This window comes from Eptesicus fuscus, chromosome 14 (genome assembly GCF_027574615.1).
Source record: "Eptesicus fuscus isolate TK198812 chromosome 14, DD_ASM_mEF_20220401, whole genome shotgun sequence".
In the NCBI taxonomy this organism is placed as follows: domain Eukaryota; kingdom Metazoa; phylum Chordata; class Mammalia; order Chiroptera; family Vespertilionidae; genus Eptesicus; species Eptesicus fuscus.
The window spans coordinates 6611829-6633649 of NC_072486.1; the positions used below are offsets into that span (position 1 = coordinate 6611829).

Below are 21821 nucleotides of genomic sequence, written 5' to 3' on the forward strand. Positions count from 1 at the left end.
ACTTTCCCAAGCAGAGGTCCGAGGAAACCACATGATATGATGGAATAAATACTAAACTAGCAGGTAAAATTAAAAAACAGGTTCTCATCCCAGTATGCCCAGTTCATTCTTCAGTGAACATGAGCCTCCGTGTCCTCACCTAGGAAGTGGGAGGGTTGACTCGTGGTTAAAGTCCGTTCAGTCATACACTCCCATGGTGCTAAATGCTGATGAGCTTGAGTGATATAACAACTTTGCGTTTCTCACTCCTGATGGAGATTACACACAATTCATTTCAGTTTAAAACTGTGTATATTTTAATGTTGTAAATAAAAAGACTGGGGAGATCATCACTTATTACTGGAAATGCCTCACCCTGTTACCAGGAGAGAGAGAGAAAAAAAAACAACCTGGAAAAATGAGTGGACATGGACAACTAAGCCAGTTAGACATGTGGGTGAGTGCCCAATAGACCAACCATCACTGCTCTGCACGTGAACGGGAAGGCGGAGGTGTCACCGGGCAGATGACAGCCTGGGCACTGTAGTTGACATTTCCTCCAGGGCAGGGTGAGGGAAAACACTCCTAAATGGGAAGCTTCTCCTAATGTCCTTCTCCAGTCTCCCATCCTCACCAGTCCTCAAGCCCTGCAGACCTTCTCTTTCCTTCCTAACAGCAACTGTCATCACACTGAACACCATGACCTAGAAGTCAATGGGAGGAAGTATAGCCCAGGCCCTGGGGCCAGACTTCCTTATGGGAATCCAGGCTCCACACTCACCTTGGGCATCCCTCTTAACCTCTAAGCTTCCGCAACCATAAGATGGCAGAGAATTAAATAAGATCAAATGAGATAGTCCACGTCAGGGTTCTGGCACATAGCAGATGCTGAGTAAATATTACCTCCTCCTGCTGCTGCTACTGCTGTTATAGTTATTGCCATTGTTGTTATTTGATGATAATGATGATGACTGTTAACTAAACAGTCAGAACTGATGGAGTACTATCATACTGTAGGGACCAACAATAGGCAGTGGATAGAAGATGACTATTGCGCCCTAGCCAGTTTGGCTCAAAGGATAGAGCCTCGGCCTGCAGAGTGAAGGGTCCTGGGTTCGATTCTGGTCAAGGGCGTGTACCTTGGTTACAGGCACATTCCCAGTAGGGGGTGTGCAGGAAGCAGCTGATCAATGTTTCTCTCTCATCGATGTTTCTAACTCTCTATCCCTCTCCCTTCTCTCTGTAAAAAATCAATAACATATATTAAAAAAAAAAAAGATGACCATTGCCCCGCCAGTGTGGCGCAGTTGGTTGAGAGTCATCGTATGGACCAAGAGGTTGCCAGTTCTATTCCTGGTTGGGAGCATGCCCAGGTTTCAGGTTTGATCCCTAGTAGGGGACATACAGGAGGCAGCCGATCCCATCGATGTTTCTCTCTCATCGATGTTCTCTCTCTCTCTCTCTTTCCCTGTCCCTCTCTCTCTCAGAAATCAATAAAAACATTTATTATAAAAAAAGATGACCCTTAATTACTTCAGGCTCCTCCTGCAACTTTGCACCAATTCACAGCCCCAGAAAATTTAAAGCAACAATATCCCTTAGGACAGAACAGCATATAAAACAAAAACCAACAGATTTCCTCCTCTTCCCTCCAATGCCCCTGCCCGGGTGGGGTTTCCTAGCGGCCACATGTGGGTCAGTTGGGTTTCATCTGCCGCCCTGTCTGCTGGTTGGGCCTCGGGAGCAGTGACAACCCCGGCTCCAGGTGCTCATGCAGAAAGTTCAGTGGCCACTGAGCTTAACACCTCCCTGGCAGGGCTGGAGTCCACACCACACATGCTTATTCTACAAGCATCTTGAGCTCCGGTTCAAATTTCCTTGCTTCCCCCAGTTAAGGACAGACTCTTGTTGTTAAGGGACCTGGAGCTGCTTACAGTCTCGGAGGCCAGAAACCTTGCTCAAACACAGAATTACTAATTTGCAGAACCTCTGTCAGGGGAGATTTCTCATAAAATGGGCCCCAAGGTCGCTGTTTCATTAAATTGTTGTTGCATCCCCCTCCTGCAGCTACTATTTAATTGGTGATAGCTGCAGTCGTGCCCAGAGGCTTCAGTAAGATGTGCCAAAACCAGCCAGGGCGCTTCCAGGTGGGTGCATGAAGCAGGAGCCCCCCCGCCCCCCCGGCACAGCAGGCTCATGGGCTGCACACAGCTGGAAACTAACCCTTGGGGGGTTTAAAGAGGTCACCTGGCAACTGTGAGCCTCCTTGCACCCTGAGTTGCTGGAATCTGATATTTCCTGTTACTTGTGGAACGTGTTGTTGAGGTTAGTTCAATTAAATGCACATCTGTGCTCAGTGTAGCCCTGGCTGCCCCGTGTTATGTAACCGTGAACTTTCCTTTTGGATTGGGAGTCTAATGGTTGGGACTATTATAGCTACAGGCACAGCTTCATGCACCTAGGAGACCGGGGCCGGGCAACCATGGTGGGGCTGTCTTTGGTGGTCTTGTAGATGGTTGAGATTAAATTATTTATAATTCTCTCTCTCTCTCTCCCTCCCCGTCTCTCTCTCTCTCTCTCTCTCTCTCTCTCTCTCTCTCTCTCTCTCTCCACACACACACACACACACACACACACACACACACACACACACACCTCTTACCAGTGAAAAGTTTGCTTCTAAGTATAATTTCTATGTCTGAAAACAGATATCCTGCCAGCTAAGCATTTATCTGCTTCAGATCTCTGTTGGGTGGTCTGGTCAAGATTCCACCCACTGTTTGCCAACACACAGTAAGATAATCTCACAAAAACCAAGCGCTATAAGCACAAGGAACAGTGGCTTCATGGCACCTCACCCTCTGTCCCATGACGCCCGGTCCAGGCACGGCAGGACTCACTTTGGGCTATAGCTCATACGTTGGCAAGAAAGAGCACGTGTACAACAGCGTCCTGAAGTTTGCTCAGCTCACTTTCAGTATTTTATTTTCAATAACTCATGCAAACCCAACTTAATTCTTTTGCGTTTGGGAAAGGAGAAAGGGAGAATTCCCATGTTAGTAGAACCCAATGATGCTTTTCATATTTCCTTCGGGTTGATTTTAAGAGGATTCTTTTTGTTGTTGTTGTTTTTTAATAGCATCATCATCGCCCTCTCAGACCAACCCTACAAAGCCTATCCTAATGAGGGGAGGTCAACCAGTTAGTGCCCCAGTTGCAGCTTCCTACCTACCGAATTCTAAGTTAACCACTACCTCTGACTATTGTAGAGAGAAGCCTGTGAAATGTTCTACCTCGACTTCCTGTCCTCTTTCCTGTTCCTTTCAGAGACCTGAACAGCGCCAAGCACTAGCAAGCCAGGCTGGCACAGCAAGAGGGCAGGAATAGGAATTCTGTGGGACTTTAAACCGTGCAGTGTCACCCCTGCTGACAGAAGGTGACTGACACGCCTCTACCTAGTACAGATAATCCAGTACTGACGCGATGCAATAACCCATCTCACTTAAGCACATGTGCATATATGGATCTAAGTGTTTACCCCTGCCTCTGTCTAAGAAAGGATTGCATGGAGTTGACAGGAGTGCAGACTAGATGATTCACAACACTGAGGGCAGATGTAGACGCTGAAGCCAGGGGTGAGCTCATTGGTCAAAACTGCATGCCACTGGAGGCAGGCTGCAAATTAATTTCTAGCTTCCTTGCAACTAGCTGGTGACTTTGTGCCCAAGATATAATTATGCCTTTATAGTTTTTTGTAGGGCGAGGCAATGAAACTCCAGAACACGTTCAATTCAATCTGGAGGTTTCTGGTCTGTCCCGGTTCATGCTGGCAGCAGGATACCCTCGCCTCACTCGCCAACCTCGTGTAATCACGGCGAGTTGAGAGGGAGTTACTGTTGCTCGTACAGCAGGTGTTTCTGCTGTCACCCCTGTTTGGAATATCAGTGGATCTCAGCCAGGGGCGATGTTGCTCCCTATGGGGACATTTGTCAACATCTGGGGACACTATTAATTGTCACAACGTTCCCACATCTTGTAGGTAGAGAACAGAGATGCTGCTGAACATCCTACAACGCACAGGCCAGGCCCACAACTGAGAATTATCTGGCCGATCAGGCATAGCAAGGTTGAGAATCCTGCAGTAGCTACTGGGGTATGTATATGTGTGATTTTGCTGGAATACAAACCATTTTCTGGTTTCAGAAAACACTAGCCTTAGTTTTTGCTTCAGCCTCTAGGTGTCTGCTCTAGAAACCCACATATCAGAAGAGCTTTCAGAATGGATGGAGGAGGGAAAAAGTCCAAAGGTTTCTTCTGGACCCTGGTTATAACGACAAGTGAATTTCAAAATAGGAGGCCTTCTGGCCACAGCTGGAGGACACCAGAATAAGTCCACCTGGATGCGCTCGTGCTTACAAAAGGTGGGGGGCATCCCGCCTCTTAACCCCATCTGAGCAAGTAAACTTCGCCCAATAGGACGTGTTCTGCAGCCCTGGTGGGAGAACTGCTGGACAGCAAGAGAGGAAACAGATGGAAGAAGCGCCGAAGGAAGCTGAGAAAGAGCCATCTGATGATGTCATTGAGAGCTGGACCGAGAACCACATGCCGCCCCCCCCGCCCCCCCCGCACTGCCCTGCTGGATGCAGGTGCACGGAGTTGATGTCTCCCGGGTGCCCTCCAGCTGGGTGGCTTTCCTTCGTGCCAATTGCCTCTCTCAGGGACAGAGGTCATGGGCTCCTTCACATGCTTCACGCGATATTTAACATGACTGTTTGGAACCTTAGCTTGATTTTTGCCATGCCTATCCGTCTAGTTCTCTTCTTTCTTTTTTTTCTGATAAGCCACACAGATTCTAAATATAGAAAGGCTAACCCAGCTAAATATGGAAAGGCTAACGCATCACGGATAAAGCAGTAATGAAATGCAGCTTTTCTCTAAGTCTCTCTCAGTAATCGCCACCCTGATGCTTGCTGGATAAAGCCGGGTTATTCCAGACCCAGGCTGTTTCGGTACAGACCGGCCATGTGCTTCTGCTAAGCGGTGCAATGGGCATATGTAATCTATCTGTGCACACGCCAATAAGAAGGTTCGCTAGAAAAATCCGAGGGGCTCCTTTGAAGTCCGCCTCGCCTTCAACTAGGAGATGCTTTCTAGGGAAATGCAAACAACTCATTGACATGGATACGGAGAAAAGTATCCATTGAGACTCCACTCTGCTCACCCAGAAAGGACCTGCGCTGGAGGCAGCCCCCAACCACCTATAAACAAAGTTTCCTTGGAGGGCTCCTAGGAGGAGGGAGAAGTATAATAGCTTACACATGTGTTAAGAAATTAACTGGTGTGCTAATCCTAGCTAACTCTTTCTACATTAATTTGGGGGATCTATTAAGTCATATTTCGTTTGCCTCCTTTGAGTTATTTTATGGACTTTAAAAAAAATGTTCTTTTATTAAATCTATAATTTAATGTTCATTGATAATCAGTACTTTTATCCAATGTATAATGCATCCGTGTTTAATAGCTCTCCATCTCAAAACTTCACGACATGTGTATATATATGTATATATTACATATACTATACTATGATATTGAAAACTCTCTGTATCTATTGTCCAAAATATTTTAGACACGTAGAATAAATAAACCTGTTCCCGCATGAAAAGTGCTTTCAACCATCCACAGAGCCCATTTTTCTCAGCCCGACTGGCTAATAAAATACTTTCTAATAGATGTCATGGCTTTGTTAATTCTGCTTTTCATACTTGGAAACTAATTTGATGGTGACATGACTAATTCTCCTCTTTCAATGAAACCCTTCAGAGAACTGTCTCAACTCCATATGAATTTGAGGAAGACACCAAATTTGCTAATAGATCCAGGCAGCTGTCTGCACGTGCGGAGAACATCAGACCGTTGCTATGTTTGGTCTGTGCGGTTAGTAATGCAGCCTCAGATGGCACTGAGAATGGGTCATGTTAGAATTCAGTTAAAAATACCAGGAAGGCCTGGCTGGCATGGCTCAGTGGTTGAGCATCAACCTATGAACCAGAAGCTCACAGGTTGGATTTCTAGTTAAGGCATAGGCCCAGGTTTCGGGCTTGATCCCCAATAAGGGGTGTGCAGGAGGCAGCCAATCAGCGATTCTCTCTCATCATTGATGTTTTTATCTCTCTCTCTCCCTTCCTCTCTGATATTAATTTTTTTAAAAAATACTAGGATGGCCAAACCATCACCAGACCAGAGACCTCTTGTTTTATCCTTGGATGTACCCAGGTGAAATGGTGAAGAGCTGGGCATGGGGGTGAGGGAGGTGGAAGTAAGCACAGCTGCTTGGCTTTATAATGATGGAAGGAACTTCCCTCCTTGATGATGCACACTGTTGGGTTTTACTGGGTACCACTACCTTAGCCACTAGGACTGCAAATGCGATGAGCAGTGAAACTGCACACAGAGGTATCTGGTCCTTCTTAAAACCTCATCAGCCCATTCATCTTCTAAATTTCCCATAGCAACACATTCCAGTTGTGCTTCTGTGAGGGGATTGTAATTGACAACGTGCTTGCAGGGAAGAGGGAGGACCCCATCCTATACCAATAGGAACAATATGTGCAGAAAATGTACACCACCATTTTTCTTGTCGCACTATAAAACCAAAATAAATAGGAACAGCACGTTTCCAACGGAATAGACTTACTTTCAGTGCAAATAGGACAGCATCCTTTTCGGTTGAGAATTTTACCCTAAATCAAAAGAAAAACAAACAAGAGTTTAATGCTAAGAAACAGAGTCTGCTGAGGACTTTTTAAAACTCTAATACCAGACCAACGAATGAAATCAGTCCAAGTTATATTTGAACTCAATGCCCAGATGGTGATGATGGCGGTGAAAATGAAGTTTCAAGTATCAGGCCAGGCAAAGCCTTTCAGAAAGCTTTCCCATTTTTACCCGCCGAGAAACAGAATATCTCAAGGACTCATTGGTGGGACCTTTCTCACACAGAGGGGAGATGGAGACTGGCTGGATCCAACCTTTTCACCGATACCCGCATCTAGCCCTCTGTAAGCCAAGAGCACACACGTAAAAATAGGAATTGGCTGTCAACCCATCAACCCATGTAAGGCCTCTGTTCTGTTTTGCTTCTTGGAGGGGCCCAAACAATAAACCGTAACCCAAGTGGGGGTCTATGGATCCGGACAATATCTGTGTTACAGATCAAGTTCAGTCACATTTCTTCTTTCAGAAACTGCTTTGCAGTCGAAGCCAGTGAAGCTGAGAGTTGGGAAATGCTGAGTAATTTTCCATTATCTTTCTGGAAACACAGTGTAATTTCCTAAAATGCATTTCTTCCCCTTTTTTTAGTGCATGGCATTTCAAGGAGGAAGCATATTCTCAGGGCCCGTATCAGCAAATGGCATTGCCTTATCTCTGACTCAAGGGGACTCAAAGAGAAAAAGAAAAGTGGGAAAAGATGAACATTGACAGAGCACTTTGCTATGTGACAAACACCCTTTCAGATGTTTCCCATAAGCTATCCAACCTCGGGTTTGTTATAAGGATTTAATAACTTAATACTTGAAACATTTAAGATTTAATTAATGAAGTATATATTATTATAATTATTCTTCTTAAGATGAACAATAACCTTATAAGCTAAGTATTTCCCTTTTAATAGGTGAAGAAATTGATGTTATGCAATGCAACCGTGGTAGAACCCAAAATCAAACCTAATTTTGTATAACCCTAAAGGCCATCTTCTTGGCACTCCAGATTTTTATCCTCTTCCATCCTTGGACTCTAAGAGAATCTAATATTCACTGGGCACCTGCTGTACACAGAGTGCTGTGCATTCTTCATACTTTATCTCATTTAAACTTCACAACGACCTTCTAAATGTAGGTGTCCTGGCCTTTTTATAGGAAACTAAGAAACAGAGATCACAGAGAGGTGGCCCAAGGCCTATGTCAAGGCCACACAGTCAATATAAGGTCCATCCACTCATTCCCTACTGGTCAGTTGCATCAAGAATAGATTTAGGAACTAGAGAAAATCATACTGATTCAAAATATACTAGTCAGCAATCGAAGAACCAGGACCATGTCAAATTCATTTTCCCATTAGCTAGCTCAGTGATTTTCCACCTTTTTTTTTTTATCTTATGGCACACATAAACTAATTATTAAAATTCTACGGCACACCAAAAAATATATAGCATTTTTTGCCAATCTGAAAAAAAAAAAAAGGTATAATTTTGACTTATTCACACCAGATGGCTATTGTTGTTTTGGTTGTTGTCATTTTTTTATTTGACAATCTAATAGGCATGGCACATTTAAAAAATTCTTGTGGCACACCAGTATGTCTCGGCACACCAGTGTGTCACAGCACACCAATTGAAACTCACTGAGCTAGACCTAAATTGTATAACGGCCATGATGACTTTGAATAAGACTTAAAACTCAGTCCCATTCAGCTATCCCATGGTCTGGGGCAGTGGTCGGCAAACCGTGGCTTGCGAGCCACATGCAGCTCTTTGGCCCCTTGAATGTGGCTCTTCCACAAAATACCACGTGCAGGTGCACACATGCAGTGCGATTGAAACTTTGTGGGCCATGCGCAGGTCAGTTTTCGGCCTGGGCGAGTCTATTCTGAAGAAGTGGCATTAGAACACTCAAGGGGCCAAAGAGCCCCATGCGGCTCGCGAGCCACGGTTTGCTGACCACTAGTCTGGGGCATCACGGCATGTGTTCATTGCCTAGAGCTCTGTCTTCTATTTCTATTGGGCAGCCAGGTCTCCTTGGGTTTCTCGGACTGAAAGCAGTTGAGGACAAAACCAAATGTGCTTGGCTCTGGCCAATGGCATGATGACCCCAGAGGGGAGGAGTGAGGGGCGCTATCCAAATAGAGCAGAGCTTTCTACATACAAAGCCCCCAACAACACATGGTGATGTGATCCCCCACATCTGCGTGTTGGCAGAACTGCCATTAACTTCCTTAGACAATGGAAGTGGGGCTGGTCATATTACTAAACTAGCGGGGGATAACTCAAGCACGAGCTATGAGGTCAGGGCTCCTGGCTGTGGCATCCAGGCATGCTACCACCTTGGCGGTAAGAAGGGTGCAGTAATGACAACCATTCGGAGGGGTGGTCTCAGCATTAAATGGGGTCAGCCCTGCGACTGCAGAGTAAGTCTCAGTCCAGGTGAGCGACGATGAGATGGTGCCATCACAGCCCTGTCCCCACTGGGACCCTCATAGCCCTTCTCACGAAAGGTAGGCCTTTGCCTCTGGGGAGTTGCCAGGGAGGGTGGACAAGGAATCCAACCATAAGATCCTCCTTCAACAAGGTACCCCCACTTCTGGGGAAAGAGATGTGCAGTGCCCGGCCGGGACAGAGCAGGGGACACAGGACCATTCCTTGGAGTGTTTTGATCTCCCCAGGCAATGCCGGGGAGGGGAAGGAAGTGTTCAACGGGACTTCCATGGTAGAACTAAGTTTTCTCCCAAAGTCCTGTGCTGGCCACAGAGGAGGGGGAGTGTGAGCTGGAGGAATGGTTGGAAAGATGCCCAGAAACAAGAAAGGGGCCCCCGAGGCAGGAGCTGGGCACTACAAGCTTTGACAAGCTGAGGAGGAGGGAGACGGGGAAAGGCCTGTGTTTGGAGGCATGGATGCCCCCGGCCCTAACGTGGTCCGCCGAGAAGAAAGGCTCAGGAGATGCTGCCGGTGACATAAAAAGCACTGACCTCCCCACAGCAAGAGGACAGTGAAGACCAGCGACCCCGCCACGGCGGCAGGACCCCATGAAGCCGGACTCTCACCACGGCCCCTGGAGCTTGTTACTGGAGCCACTAGGTTGGCATCGCGCCCTGATTTTGTCTCTGGAATAAGGAAGCCCGTTATTACTAACATGTGCTGCAAGCGGTCATTAGCAGCCAGGGTTCCCCCGGGACTGGCAGAGAAGTGATCTTATTCTCCAATGAATATTTATAAGCAGACCATGTTCAAGTCCGTGGACTGGATCTCCCTTCTTCTTTTTTATGGGAGCTTTTCGGTTTTATGTCCGAGGCTTTTTAAAGCAAGACTAATTAGGGTTTTTTAGGTGTGTGTTTTTTTTCCGCTTTTTTCTCCCCCTTTCTTCAGTTGTGCAATAGCAGCAGCTGTTGTTTCTCATGCCGCGTTTGGTAGTCAAGCAAAAACAGCGCCTCGCTGTTTATAATAACCACAGATGTGGGTGAAATTAAAGGCAGTCGATAACAGAGGAGGGAGGACATGCCCTGAATCCGTGGGTGTATTTTTTTCATTCACTGTGAGGTATTGAATAGGTTTGACATGTTCCCAAAACGCATGCGTTTCAAGTTGCCGAGGTGAATTCACTGAAGGCGAGTTTTAGAGGAGAATGGGCACTTTATTCAGCGAGTGGGAACGGCGGGCTTCTGAAAAGAGATATTTCCACCAGGACGCAATTGCCATGCGGGGCTACAATGGGAGCCAGGGTTCGAGAGGGAAAACTTCAGAGGGGAGCGGGGGCGGGGTGCTGCTAGGTAGGAGAAAACCCTTGGGAAATTTATTGAGAAACAACCATATGTGACTTGAATGACGACGGGAAGGGACTCTGATCTGCGGAGAGAGAGAGAAAGGAGGGGAATGCGGAGGGCGCTGCTGAAAGTCAACAGAAAACCCGGCCACAGAGACCAGGGAGCAGACCAACAGGCGTTGGAGACCTGAGAACACAGACGTGGGCAGAGTCACTGAGAAACAGGAGAGCGGAGACGAGAGCCAGGTGGGCGCTGTCCCCACGCAAGGCTGGAATCTGGGGTGGGGGGAGCTGCAGGAGAGCCCTCGGAGGGCGCTTTGCAAGGGGCAGGGGGCTCTATGGGCACTTGGAAGTTTCAGGGGAACGGGGTTCGGTGCCAGGGGACCTGCCACACACCGGACGCTCCCCAGGCTGCCCAGGTAAAGGCACATGAGCCTGCATCCCACGCGTACCTGCGGGCAGCTGCTGATGGGGGCGCACTGCTTCTTGCGGCACTCGGTCCTGCCTTTCACACAAGCACAGATGGTGCAGTTCACGGAGGACCACATCTCTCCGTCCTGGGGGAGAGAGCACAGGGTTGTCATCGGGGGCGGGGCTGTGGGGAGCACCCAGCAGGCTGGGACTCTGTCACGGGCAGCCTTTCTTAATGAGTGATGGATGCCATCATTAGATCACACCACTCTGAGGGATCTGTTGCACCTACCTGATTTAATGTAAGATCAGATTTAAGGTGTGCGCGCGCATGTGTGTGTGTGCGCCTGTGTGTGCACGTGTGCCTGTGTGTGCATGCATGTGTGTACCTGTGTGTGTGGGTGCATGCATGTGTGTACCTGTGTGTATGTGTGCACGTGCATGCCTTTGTGTGAGTGAGTGTATATGTGTGTATGTGTGTATGTGTGTGTGTGTGTGCGTGTTCCTCTCCAGGATATAAAAAGAATTCTTGGGCAGCTAAGTCCTATTTGCATCTTGCTCCTCCTGCACTAGGAGACAAACAGGAATTTCATACATGATGTCATAACAAAGGTCCAATTTTCCCCATTCCATAAGACGGACATGTTCAAAGCTGAGCCAGGCACCAGCCATTAATCGACATGCCCACAGGTGGTTAGTTTATCCCCAGCTGGGCCATGGTTCTGGACCACATTGGGCACAAACACGCCAAGGACGGAAGCTAATGCAAACGACTCACACTTCCCAGGCAGACACCTGATCGGGAAGCCATCGAAAGCGAGGGGTCTGTCACCAAACTCTGAGAGCCACTCAGGCGTGTCCCTGCCTGTCAGGCACTCTGCTCCCTACAAGCTGGGCAGCACTCGGGGGCACATTTTCTCGCTGCTTGAGGAATTTCTTGGGCTCACTGGACTTAAGAACTGCCATTGCCAAGTGCCCGGCCACAGGAAGCCCTGTGCTTCGGGAGAACGGGCAGGGGTGGGCACCTTGCTTTGGGGAAAGAGATTACAGGCAATCAAGCGAGGCCTGAAAACAAACCAGGATTCCTTCCTTGAGGGTCTCAGCAGCAAATTTTGCTAAAAACAGAGACACGAGCTCAGGTCTGTGAGGTTGACTGCACCTCTCCCTCTTCCTTCTCGCTCTTTGGAGCTGTTTTCAGAATTGCCTACTCTCCAGTACCTTTTACTTCTCGGGAGAGGAAGACCTGACTGAATCTGTCTTACGGGCATCTACTATTCCAGACGCTCTGTGCATGTTTCTGGGACTCCGAGCTTCAAGGATGACCTGTCAGTGATTTACGTCTCAGTTCACATAAAGGAACTCGTCAGGAGGAGCCTGGAAAGCACTCTGCACACCCCACTGTCACGAGGGCGAGTCTGCTGCGTCGGGGGTTCGGGGGAGGGGTGACTGCGTGCAGAGAGGACCCGAGAGCTCTGGGAGCCTGGCGCAAGTACCACACGCACGAGACCCCTTCCCCTGGGCACGACACACCGTATCTTCTTATGGATTCCGTGAGAACCAGGGCTCTCCCTCCAACTCCGCAGTGTAACAGGAAGCCTGGCTCAGCGCAGCCTGCGGGGGAGCTCCCCATCTGCCTTGGTTCTGGGGTCTCAGTTCTCAGGGGTGTCATGAAAAGGCCTTCAGGACAGAGGGACTCCTCCACCCCTGGGGAACAAGGACAAGATGGGAAGGACTTCGGACAAAGTCAACAATCTTCATCCTGATGTTTAAGTGGTCGCTGCACAGCCCTGTGGGTGTGGCTCAGTGGGTTGGAGCATCCTCCTGTACACCAAAAGGTCGTGGGTTCCACTCTAGTCAGGGCACATGCCCAGTTTGGGGGTTCAATCCCTAGTTGGTACGGGAGGGATGGGAGGCAACCGATCGATGTTTCTCTCTCACATCAATGTTCTCTCTCTCTCTCTCTCTCCCTCTCTCTCTCTCTCTCTCACACACACACACACACACACACACACACACACACACACACACACACATCAGTAAGGATATCCTTGGGGAGGATCACAAATAAATAAATTAGATAACTGGCCGCTGCACAGCTTGCTACTCGGGCCGTCAGGAGACAGTGTGCAATACCTGCGGTGGGGAGCACGCGGCCAGGGCAGCGCCCTCTCACCTTTGCTCACTGCGGAGCTGACCACGTGCACCGTGAGCATCCTCAACTGAACATCTCCGGGAGGGGAAAATCGCTCTGAAAAGCAGCGTCATAAAAACGTCCTGGACGTATCAAGCTGCAGACCATCAGGACCCTGGCGAGGGGCACTGAGCTGCTCTGGCCAAGATGGTCCTGGGCATTCGAGGCCCGGTAACGGCACCACCAGGGGGGCAGTTTCAGCTCAACCCCAGCCACGGGCCAACTACATTGGGAAAAGGCAATGGTGCTTTTACAAGTTTAAAACATCTTAGAAAGCAAATATATATATATATTTATATATATATATAAATATATATATATATTTTAAAAAAGCATTTTTCAAAAGAAAAGATTTTACCAAGAAAAACTTTTTCAAACACTTGCTTCTCTGTCTCTGTGTGTACTGGATTCTATATATAGATACATATAAATATTATACTATAAACAAGTGCAGTTATAGATGAACACACATACATGTATATATACATACACGTACCCACACACAGTATGGAAGACCCCAATGTGCATGTTGTCTGGAGCATTTTACAATTCAGTGTACACAGTCATCTCCGTGAGCCTGGCTCAGGACGTACCCGAAAAATCTTGTTGCCAAACTTGCACACTTTGGTGTCTTCCGGGGGCACGTGTAGGAGGCACTCCTCACAGCAGGCCTCCTCGCCCTTGTCGCAGCCGCCAGCCCGGGAGCACTTCTTCCTACACACCACAGTGGAGTCCTGCGGGCCCAGAGGCAAACAGATTAAAACGATTCCCACCCGCACCAAACGCCCTCCCTGGCCGTGCCTTAACAACCCGCGACTCACTGCTTCAACTACAGTTTGAAGATTCCGAATTTTAATTTACTGCAATCGATCTCTCATCCACTTCAAACTATTGTTCGTTGATTCAATGTCTGGACTATGAAAAGTGTAACATATGCTCCCTACCTTCCGAGGTTTTATAGTTTAATGCTCAAGGGACTAACGGTTCTGTTTCAGCCACCGTGTGGCGAGAAGGCCCAGTTCACGATGGGCCAGCCAGTTCCGGGCCTGTTCCTCTTTCCTTCACTCACAGTGCCCTCTGGGGCTCCTGCCTGGCTTTGTGCCACCTTCCAGGAGTTCAGCACAAAGGCTGGATATCTCTGATCAAAGACCAAAATTCACAGTTCATGTTCCACCTCAAAATGAAATCTATTCGTGTCTTCTGTGTTCGAACAGGAACGGAAGGAGCAATGCCAAAACTGGACCTGGGTTCCAGAGCTCTTCCATAAACTGTGTGACCTTCACCAGGCCACTTAACCTCTGAGGGTGACAAGTTGATACCTGTAACTTTAAGGAGCATGGCCTGGTTTCTAAAGAAGTGGTATTCCATGAACTAAATAGCTTAGTGAACTGCGTCTGCTGATTCATTCAACCACACACTGAAGAGAGGTTAAGAAAAGGAAACCTCCCTAGTTCCCCAGCCAACAAGACACAACTCCACCTGGAGCAGGTCTATGGATGGAAGGACTATAAGAGCCAAACACCCATGAAATTTAGTGGAAGACAGGGATGGAGAAAAGAAGTGTCCCAGGTAGATCAGCCATCCCCTCAGTGTTGAGTTAAGGTGAGAACAATGGCAGAGAAATGAGATGAAACCCCCTTCCAAGACACAGACCCCATTGGTAAGCTTCGAGCCAGGACGCATTTCTGAGCATTATATACATGTAGGTTGTATAAATCAACCTATGTAACTTCTGTAGTGTAGGGAGCAGCTATAGGGTTAAGCCTCGAACTGACCTGTTGGCAAAGCCACAAACAAGTCCCAGCTTAGAGGGCACAGCCCTCTTAGCATAATTAAGCTTGACCTTATGATGCTCCCTAGATCCTATCTGGGTAGCTAATGGGCTGTCTGAGGTACAGCAAGTGCTGCCAAAACAAGTGAAACTCACAAGAACATTGTAACTATGGTGACCACTACCTTGTTTACCTCTGACTATAAAATAAAGCATCAGCTTGCCTTCTGGATCTTTTCTCAGTGGCCTCAGCCAGGCACAGGAAGATCTACCTAGACCAGTAGTCGGCAAACCGCGGCTCGTGAGCTACATGCGGCTCGCGAGCCACATGCGGCTCATGAGCCACGGTTTGCCACTCTGTTAACTAATGAGTTTGCTGACCACTGGACTAGACTAAATGTTACCATGTAGTTGGAAGCTGTGAGGATTAGGCAATTGTGGCATATTGTGTGCAAGGAGGTAAAGGGTAGTATATGACAGTGGTCTGCAAACTCATTAGTCAACAGTGCGGCAAACCATGGCTCGCGAGCCGCATGTGGCTCATGAGCCGCGGTTTGCCGACCACTGACCTAGACCCAGCTTATTCTCTTTGTCTGTCTTTTCTACATCCTTTGCTGCCCTCCCTCAGGCTTGCCAAACCCTTGGCTGTGCTGGCATGGCACACTGTAGATTCTATGCTAATTATATAACTTCAAGAGGTACTTCTGGTACCATCTACTATACTTTCTTGGATTAATTATACAAGATTAGTATGACACTGAGGTGATCCTTCAAAAAATGCCATTTGATATCCTTTATATCAAGGGTGAGGAAACTTTTTTCTGCCAAGGGCCATTTGGATATTTATAACATCATTCTTGGGCCCTACAAAATTATCAACTTAAAAATTAGTCAGCTATATTTGGTCAAACATTTAATTAACTCACCCCTAATGCCTTGGCAGGGCCAGACCGAATGATTTCGCGGGCCTAACACAGCCCACAGATCAGATGTTCCCCACCCCTGCTCTAAGCGAAGAGAAAATAATACTGACTATCCTAAATGATTGCAGCCTGCTTATTCAGGGGATGTCTGGCTTTCCTGCAATCAAGAGAATTGGGAATGACATGGGTTTTATCAAAAGCTCAGTATCCCCAAGAGGAAGCTATAACCTGTGAAGTTCCTGGAGAGGAAGAGAAGTCCTGAGAATGGAGGCCAAGGCCAACAGCAGGAGCAGCCATCTGTTTACCATAGGAGAACACAAACCATGAAGAGAGGAGGGAGCCTCGGGAAAGTCCTCTCAGGCTTAGGGATGGCTCGGTCTCAGTGCCAGGGAGCACACAGAGCAGCCCTTCCTCAGCCGCCTCCCTGCAGCAGGGCTGTTACATAACAAAGCCTGCCTCGAGTAATCAGGACCTTCTGAACCCTCATCATGGCTACTGACTCAGAGCTGGTATTGAGCAAACCTCCCCCTGGCCCTCTCTTGCCCTTTAGCTATTAAAAACAAAAACACCACCAACAGCACCACACTCATGCTGCACAGATGTTTGGGTGAACTCACTAATGAGTGACCCTAAAGTCCTCCATATAAATGATTCTCTTCTTAGTTCCAAAAATAAATCACCACATAAGCCCAGTCTAGAAATGTGGGATGTGTATCCCTTTAAAATGGGGGAGCGGTGGATTTCTTTCTTTACCAGTCATTAGGCTCTGGTTGCCTTTTGGGAAAAGTGAGTGATACCTCAAATAAGGAATGGCACGGTGAACAAAACATAAATACTCTCTTCCCAAACTACCAGGTTGACCTTGTGATGGATGCATGGAAAATCCATGCCGCTCTTTTCTCTCGGATGTAATGTAAGGCCACTTTTATTGCCAGGTGTGCCAGAGGTTCCACTGTGGATCATCAGCTCCAGAGAACACTGTCACGTTCATCTGTCCGAGTTTAGCCAGTGCCGCCGACAGCCCCTCAGAGTTTAGTTCTCACCACCAAAAACTAACTTGCTATTCTCGGGGGATGACAGTGAATTGTAATTTGGGTCCTTGTGACCTTAAGTGTGAATTCACCCTAAAGTGGCATCAATAATGCCTCCCTCTGATAAATGGCACATCGTGTTTGGCCCCAATGTTAACACTAAAGCCCAAGATGCTCTGCTGTCAGACGGCAGCCCCTCGGAACCACCATACCCTGCAGGTGCACGCCGTGCAGTCGTCGTACAGAAACGAGGATCCATTGTCATAAACATCACTGCGAAAGAGGCAGCTTCCAAACGGGAGGTCAAACACTTTCCTCTGACCTAGAGGGAAGCAACGGCAGAGTGTAAGCAAGGCAGAAGCCAAGGACATCCCCCTTTGTCACCAGCAATTACAGCACTGGCAGTTCAACACTCTCACAAGCCCAGGTCCAGCTGATGCACAAAAACAGAGCCATGGGTCAGATGCTCCCAGGGGATTCCCCAGGAGTCATTAATTTAGAGAGTTTTTCTTACAAAGAGTTTGATTGCACACTATAAGTCAACAAATCTTCATTGAATATCCATATAGTGAACCAAGAGGACTAAGACATAGACCTTCCCTCATGGAGCTCAGAATCTACTGGGGAAACAAACCCATGAAACATGACTTCGGCACAAATGTATGCTATGTTCTGGGAAGAAGCCAATCTGGGAACCATGGGGAAAGGAGGACAGAGAAGACTTCTCAAAGGATGGGATGCCTGAGTTACATTTAAGAATGAGTAAAATTATGCAGAAAGTGAATATTGGAAGGAAGGAGGCAAGATGTCCCATGAAGGAAAAGAATGAGCAAAGAGAAAAACTAATGATATAGCATCTCAGTTGAAGAAGTTACAAGTCCATGGGCATAAAGGGTGAAGCTAACTCAAAGAGCCCATAGAGGCAGAATCCAACTACATATGCCAAGGGTCCAACCTTTCATAGGCATCGCATCTCTGCAGAATTAATTTAGTTTGCCTTTTCCCTGTAATTTACCTCCATATGCTTCCTGTATTTTCTGAAGTGGACTTAAATTCTCCTTGGCAAAAGGCAGGATATAAATAAATATGTAGATATAGTTAAGCTTTCTTCTCCACCAATTAAAATACATGTTCTGGGGAAGTCTTCTCCTCTTAGAATGAATAGCCCCTTCCTGTTCCTTTTACTACAGGCATAGTCCTCAATATTGTTGCCTGGATGGATGGACGGATGGATGGATGGATGGATGGATGGATGGATGGATGGACAGACGGACAGATGGATGGCTACATCAGTATATCATTGAGCAAAAAGACTCTTCACCAAGTTGATGCCTCCTCTGCACAAATGTAACCAATGGCTTAAATTATCTTGCGTAAAATGTGGATTTTACCTAAAAAAAAATCATCTTAGTGGTAATTAGTTTAGAGTTTTTCTTACAAAGCCTTGCACTCATTAACCATGCCAAAAAGTGCCAGGTGATATGTATTGTCATTATGAGTGGTGGGATCATCTAAATATGACCCTGGGCCATGTCACTTTCTCTTAAAGGAGCATCGTGTGCTCTGTGTACACAAAACTCTGATCAGGCTCTTCACTGAAAAGGAGAAAAAAGGAGAATGCTGTGATGTCAAAGACAGAGGTATGTCACGTGAATGAATCTTGGTGACAGGAAAATTTAACACCAAATCAGTATCCAACCAGCCAAAATTCTAATTAGTCTAAGATTTCAGTATCTAGATAGTATCCTTGTATTTTCTTTCCTATCTTTTGTGTGTATGTGTGGGTAGGGTATGTTTCTTTCTACCTGCCCCCCAAAAAACCCCCACATAAAATCTTACCTTAATCCCAAAGTCATCATGGCCCAAAATAAGATAAAACATTCAAAAAAGTGGTTCAGAGACTCCATGTACAGCCTGATTTGAGCCATTTCCACAATATTCCACTGGGGTTTAACCCAACCAAAAAAATGGTTTCCTTTGGGAGAATTATGATTTTCAAGTTTCCTAAGACTTTCTGTTCCTTTTGTAGTCAGTCTTATGACCACAGATGGACTGAAAAATCTGCCTTCAATACAGCAGCCATTGCTCATGTGAGAAACTCTGACTGACTCAGCATGTCCATGGGACTGGCTCCAAAGCATTAATCAATCCTACTCATCTTCCAGGCCAGGCCCCGGACGCCACCTCCTCTGAGGTGACTTTCCTGCTTAGGTGGCCCACGGCATGATGATCCCACCCACAGCGAATGGGCTAATTCTCTTCTGGGGGCACCAGCACACATTGACCAAGAAGCACACAGATAAATGGCAATATCTTCAGTTAGGCATGTCTAAACAAGTCTCCTTCATCCTTATAATTATTTCATATTTACTTAAAAAGTATATCTGTGTGTGTGTGTGTGTGTGTGTGTGTGTGTGTGTAGCAAGAAGGCGAACATTGTTGGGTAAAGAGGAGAAACCTGCCTTAGTTGACAAGACACCTTCATTTGCCAATTTGGTTATAGGAAGACAAACTTAAGGGTATGGCTGTGATAAGCTGGGAATGAGAAAAAGAAATAAACAGGATGTGTTGGAATTGGGAAAAGCAAACTATGAAAGAAAGGCAAGAGGGTTCAAGAAAAGGGTGTGGACAGTACCTGGAAACTGGAGCCCAAATAAGAAAGACAAATGGTAAATTTTCCTAAAGGCAAAATGGCTAAGACCTTTTACAAACCAAGGACGCTGACTATTTCATTGTATGCTGTTCCCTGTGCTTCGCTGTAAAGTGACCATCCTCGTTGACTGCAAACCTTCAGTAAAATCTGTGACACAAGCCTTGACTCAACAGCATTATCAGAGGGGAGAGACTGGATGGGAAGACCTCTAAAAGGACAAAATATAGAAGGAGGAGGAGGAGGGGGATGAGGTAGAAGAGGAGGGGGGATAAGGAAGAGGAGGAGGAGGTAGAGGGGGGTGAGGAAGAGGAGGAAGAAGAGGAGGAAGAGGGGGAAGAGGGGAATGTGCACCTGGTTAACAAAATTACATAGGTTTCAGGTGCACAGAAGATGTGCACCTGAAAGAGGAGGAGGAGGGAGAGGAGGAGGGGAGTGAGGTAGGGGGGAAGAAGGGGATGAGGAAGAGGAGGAGGTGGAGGGGGATGAGGAATAGGAGGAGGAAGAGGGGGATGAGGAAGAGGAAGAGGAGGGGATGAGGAAGAGGATGAAGAGGGGGAAGAGAGGGAAAAAGAAGAGCACAAGGAGCAAGAGAGGCAGGGGGAAGAAAAGGAACAGAGACAGAAATAACAGGAGCAGAAACACAAAGCCAGAAGTGATTGGGGAAAATATGAGCCCCCTCTAGGGTCCCTGGAGATTCTGGTGGGGTTGCTGGATGCTCTACCATATGCATATGATGGCTCAAGCTACTTTCATTTGAATTGTAAATAGTCTCATCTCTAACTCAAGAGACTAAGGATCATATGGAGGAAGCTGGCATGTGGATGATAAACGAAAGCCAACCAACCTCATGCTCTAGAGCCTCCCTCATGGACTGTCTCCTTTCCAGTGGTGACGAGCGTGCTGCCTCCATGCCACCAGGGCAGTCGGGCTGCAGCAGCTTCAAGCACAGGCTAGGCATCACAGAGAATCATGTTCAGGTGCCAACCTGTCACCTCCTGGCTACGCCACCTTCCAGAAACCTTCCCTCTCGAGACCATAAAACTAACCATCGCACCTAGACCACACATTTGAATGATGTCATGTATTTGGTATCTATGTAGCACAGCTTCTATTGAGGTGACCTGGTTAACAAAATTACACAGGTTTCAGGTGCACAGAAGATTCTTAAGATTACATGGGAAGAAGCATATAAATTATTTCTCATGATGCTCAGTACAGGAAATGTGCAATGAGAGCGAGCTAGTGCTTCCTTTTTTGGCTATTACCCATGGTTCCCTTCTAAGCCTCTTGTTTTGGCATGTTATGCTTTTGCCTCTGAAAGTATCAGGAGTCTGTATTCCTCTGTTTACTTCACATGCCTTTAGAATCTGTTCCAACTCATCAGATGCCCGATTGAAGGTAGGGTCTTCAATAATGTTCTCCCACAAGAGGGCATTGCCCCAGGCCGTCTGGTGCACCAGGTCACAGACACAGGGAGGCCAAGAGAGAAGAAATCTTGCCGAGGCCTCAGAAAAGAGAAAACACCCCCCCCACCACCGCCCCTCATGCCCACCTGATGCTCCTTTAATTAGATAGGTTGCCATGAAGACAACACACCCTGAGGACCCAGCACAGCCATGAGGATGAACACGCTCAGTGGAAACCGGTGAGAATATATTACAATGTTCTTTGACCTTAAAACTGTCACTCACCCAAACATTTGGGGCAGCACTGTCCCGGGGGAACGTGGCTAAGGTGCTGAGGACAGGAGAGAATGGGACAGACCTCGCGCACGCACTGTGTCCTGCCTCCCTGAAGAAGAGAGAGAGAGAGAAGCACATTTAGCAAAGTCAGTGAATGCAGATCCGATGACCAAGGTTTCTGGACCAAACCAGGGCCTTCCCCGATATTAAGTCCTGGGTGACTGCTGGGACCCACGTAACTTCCCCCAAGCCTCCTCCTCCCTTCCCTGCAGACCACAGGAACTACATCAGCAAAAAGCCTGCCCTCCGAGACGATGAGGGCATCACTCTCACCCCAGCCAGGCCTCTATCTGTCCTCCTGAGGACCAGCCAATGTCTCAGTGCCTGAGATTTGGGGCTTTCGAGACTAAAACTGGGAAAGTGTCGAGCAAACCAGGATGAGTTGGCCTCCCTCCCCGACCCGAAGCAAGCCAAGGAACCCCCTCTTCCAGACCCCATCACTCTGTAGGCCCTGCACATCTTCCCCCAGGAAGGCTCCCCTGCCTGCCACAGCTTACAGGGTGTTGCTGGGATAGCTCAGAGGGGTTGGGATCAGGGGAGGTGGCCAATCTGCTCAGAATGGGCGCGCTGCAGGCCGGTATTCAGATG

General features: G+C 47.5%; 1 protein-coding gene across 2 annotated transcripts in view; it reads right to left on the reverse strand.

Moving 5' to 3' along the window:
* The window catches only part of BMPER (BMP binding endothelial regulator), a 201582-nt gene that overhangs the window by 70564 nt on the left and 109197 nt on the right, over positions 1–21821 (reverse strand). For both annotated transcript variants that reach the window (XM_054726134.1, XM_054726133.1), the window contains exons 7-11: positions 21183–21282; positions 17051–17160; positions 13707–13847; positions 10964–11068; positions 6674–6719 (exon numbers count right to left, since the gene is read on the reverse strand). In XM_054726134.1, the coding sequence (XP_054582109.1) occupies positions 6674–6719; positions 10964–11068; positions 13707–13847; positions 17051–17160; positions 21183–21282 (502 nt within the window). The remainder of the gene's footprint in view (positions 1–6673; positions 6720–10963; positions 11069–13706; positions 13848–17050; positions 17161–21182; positions 21283–21821) is intronic.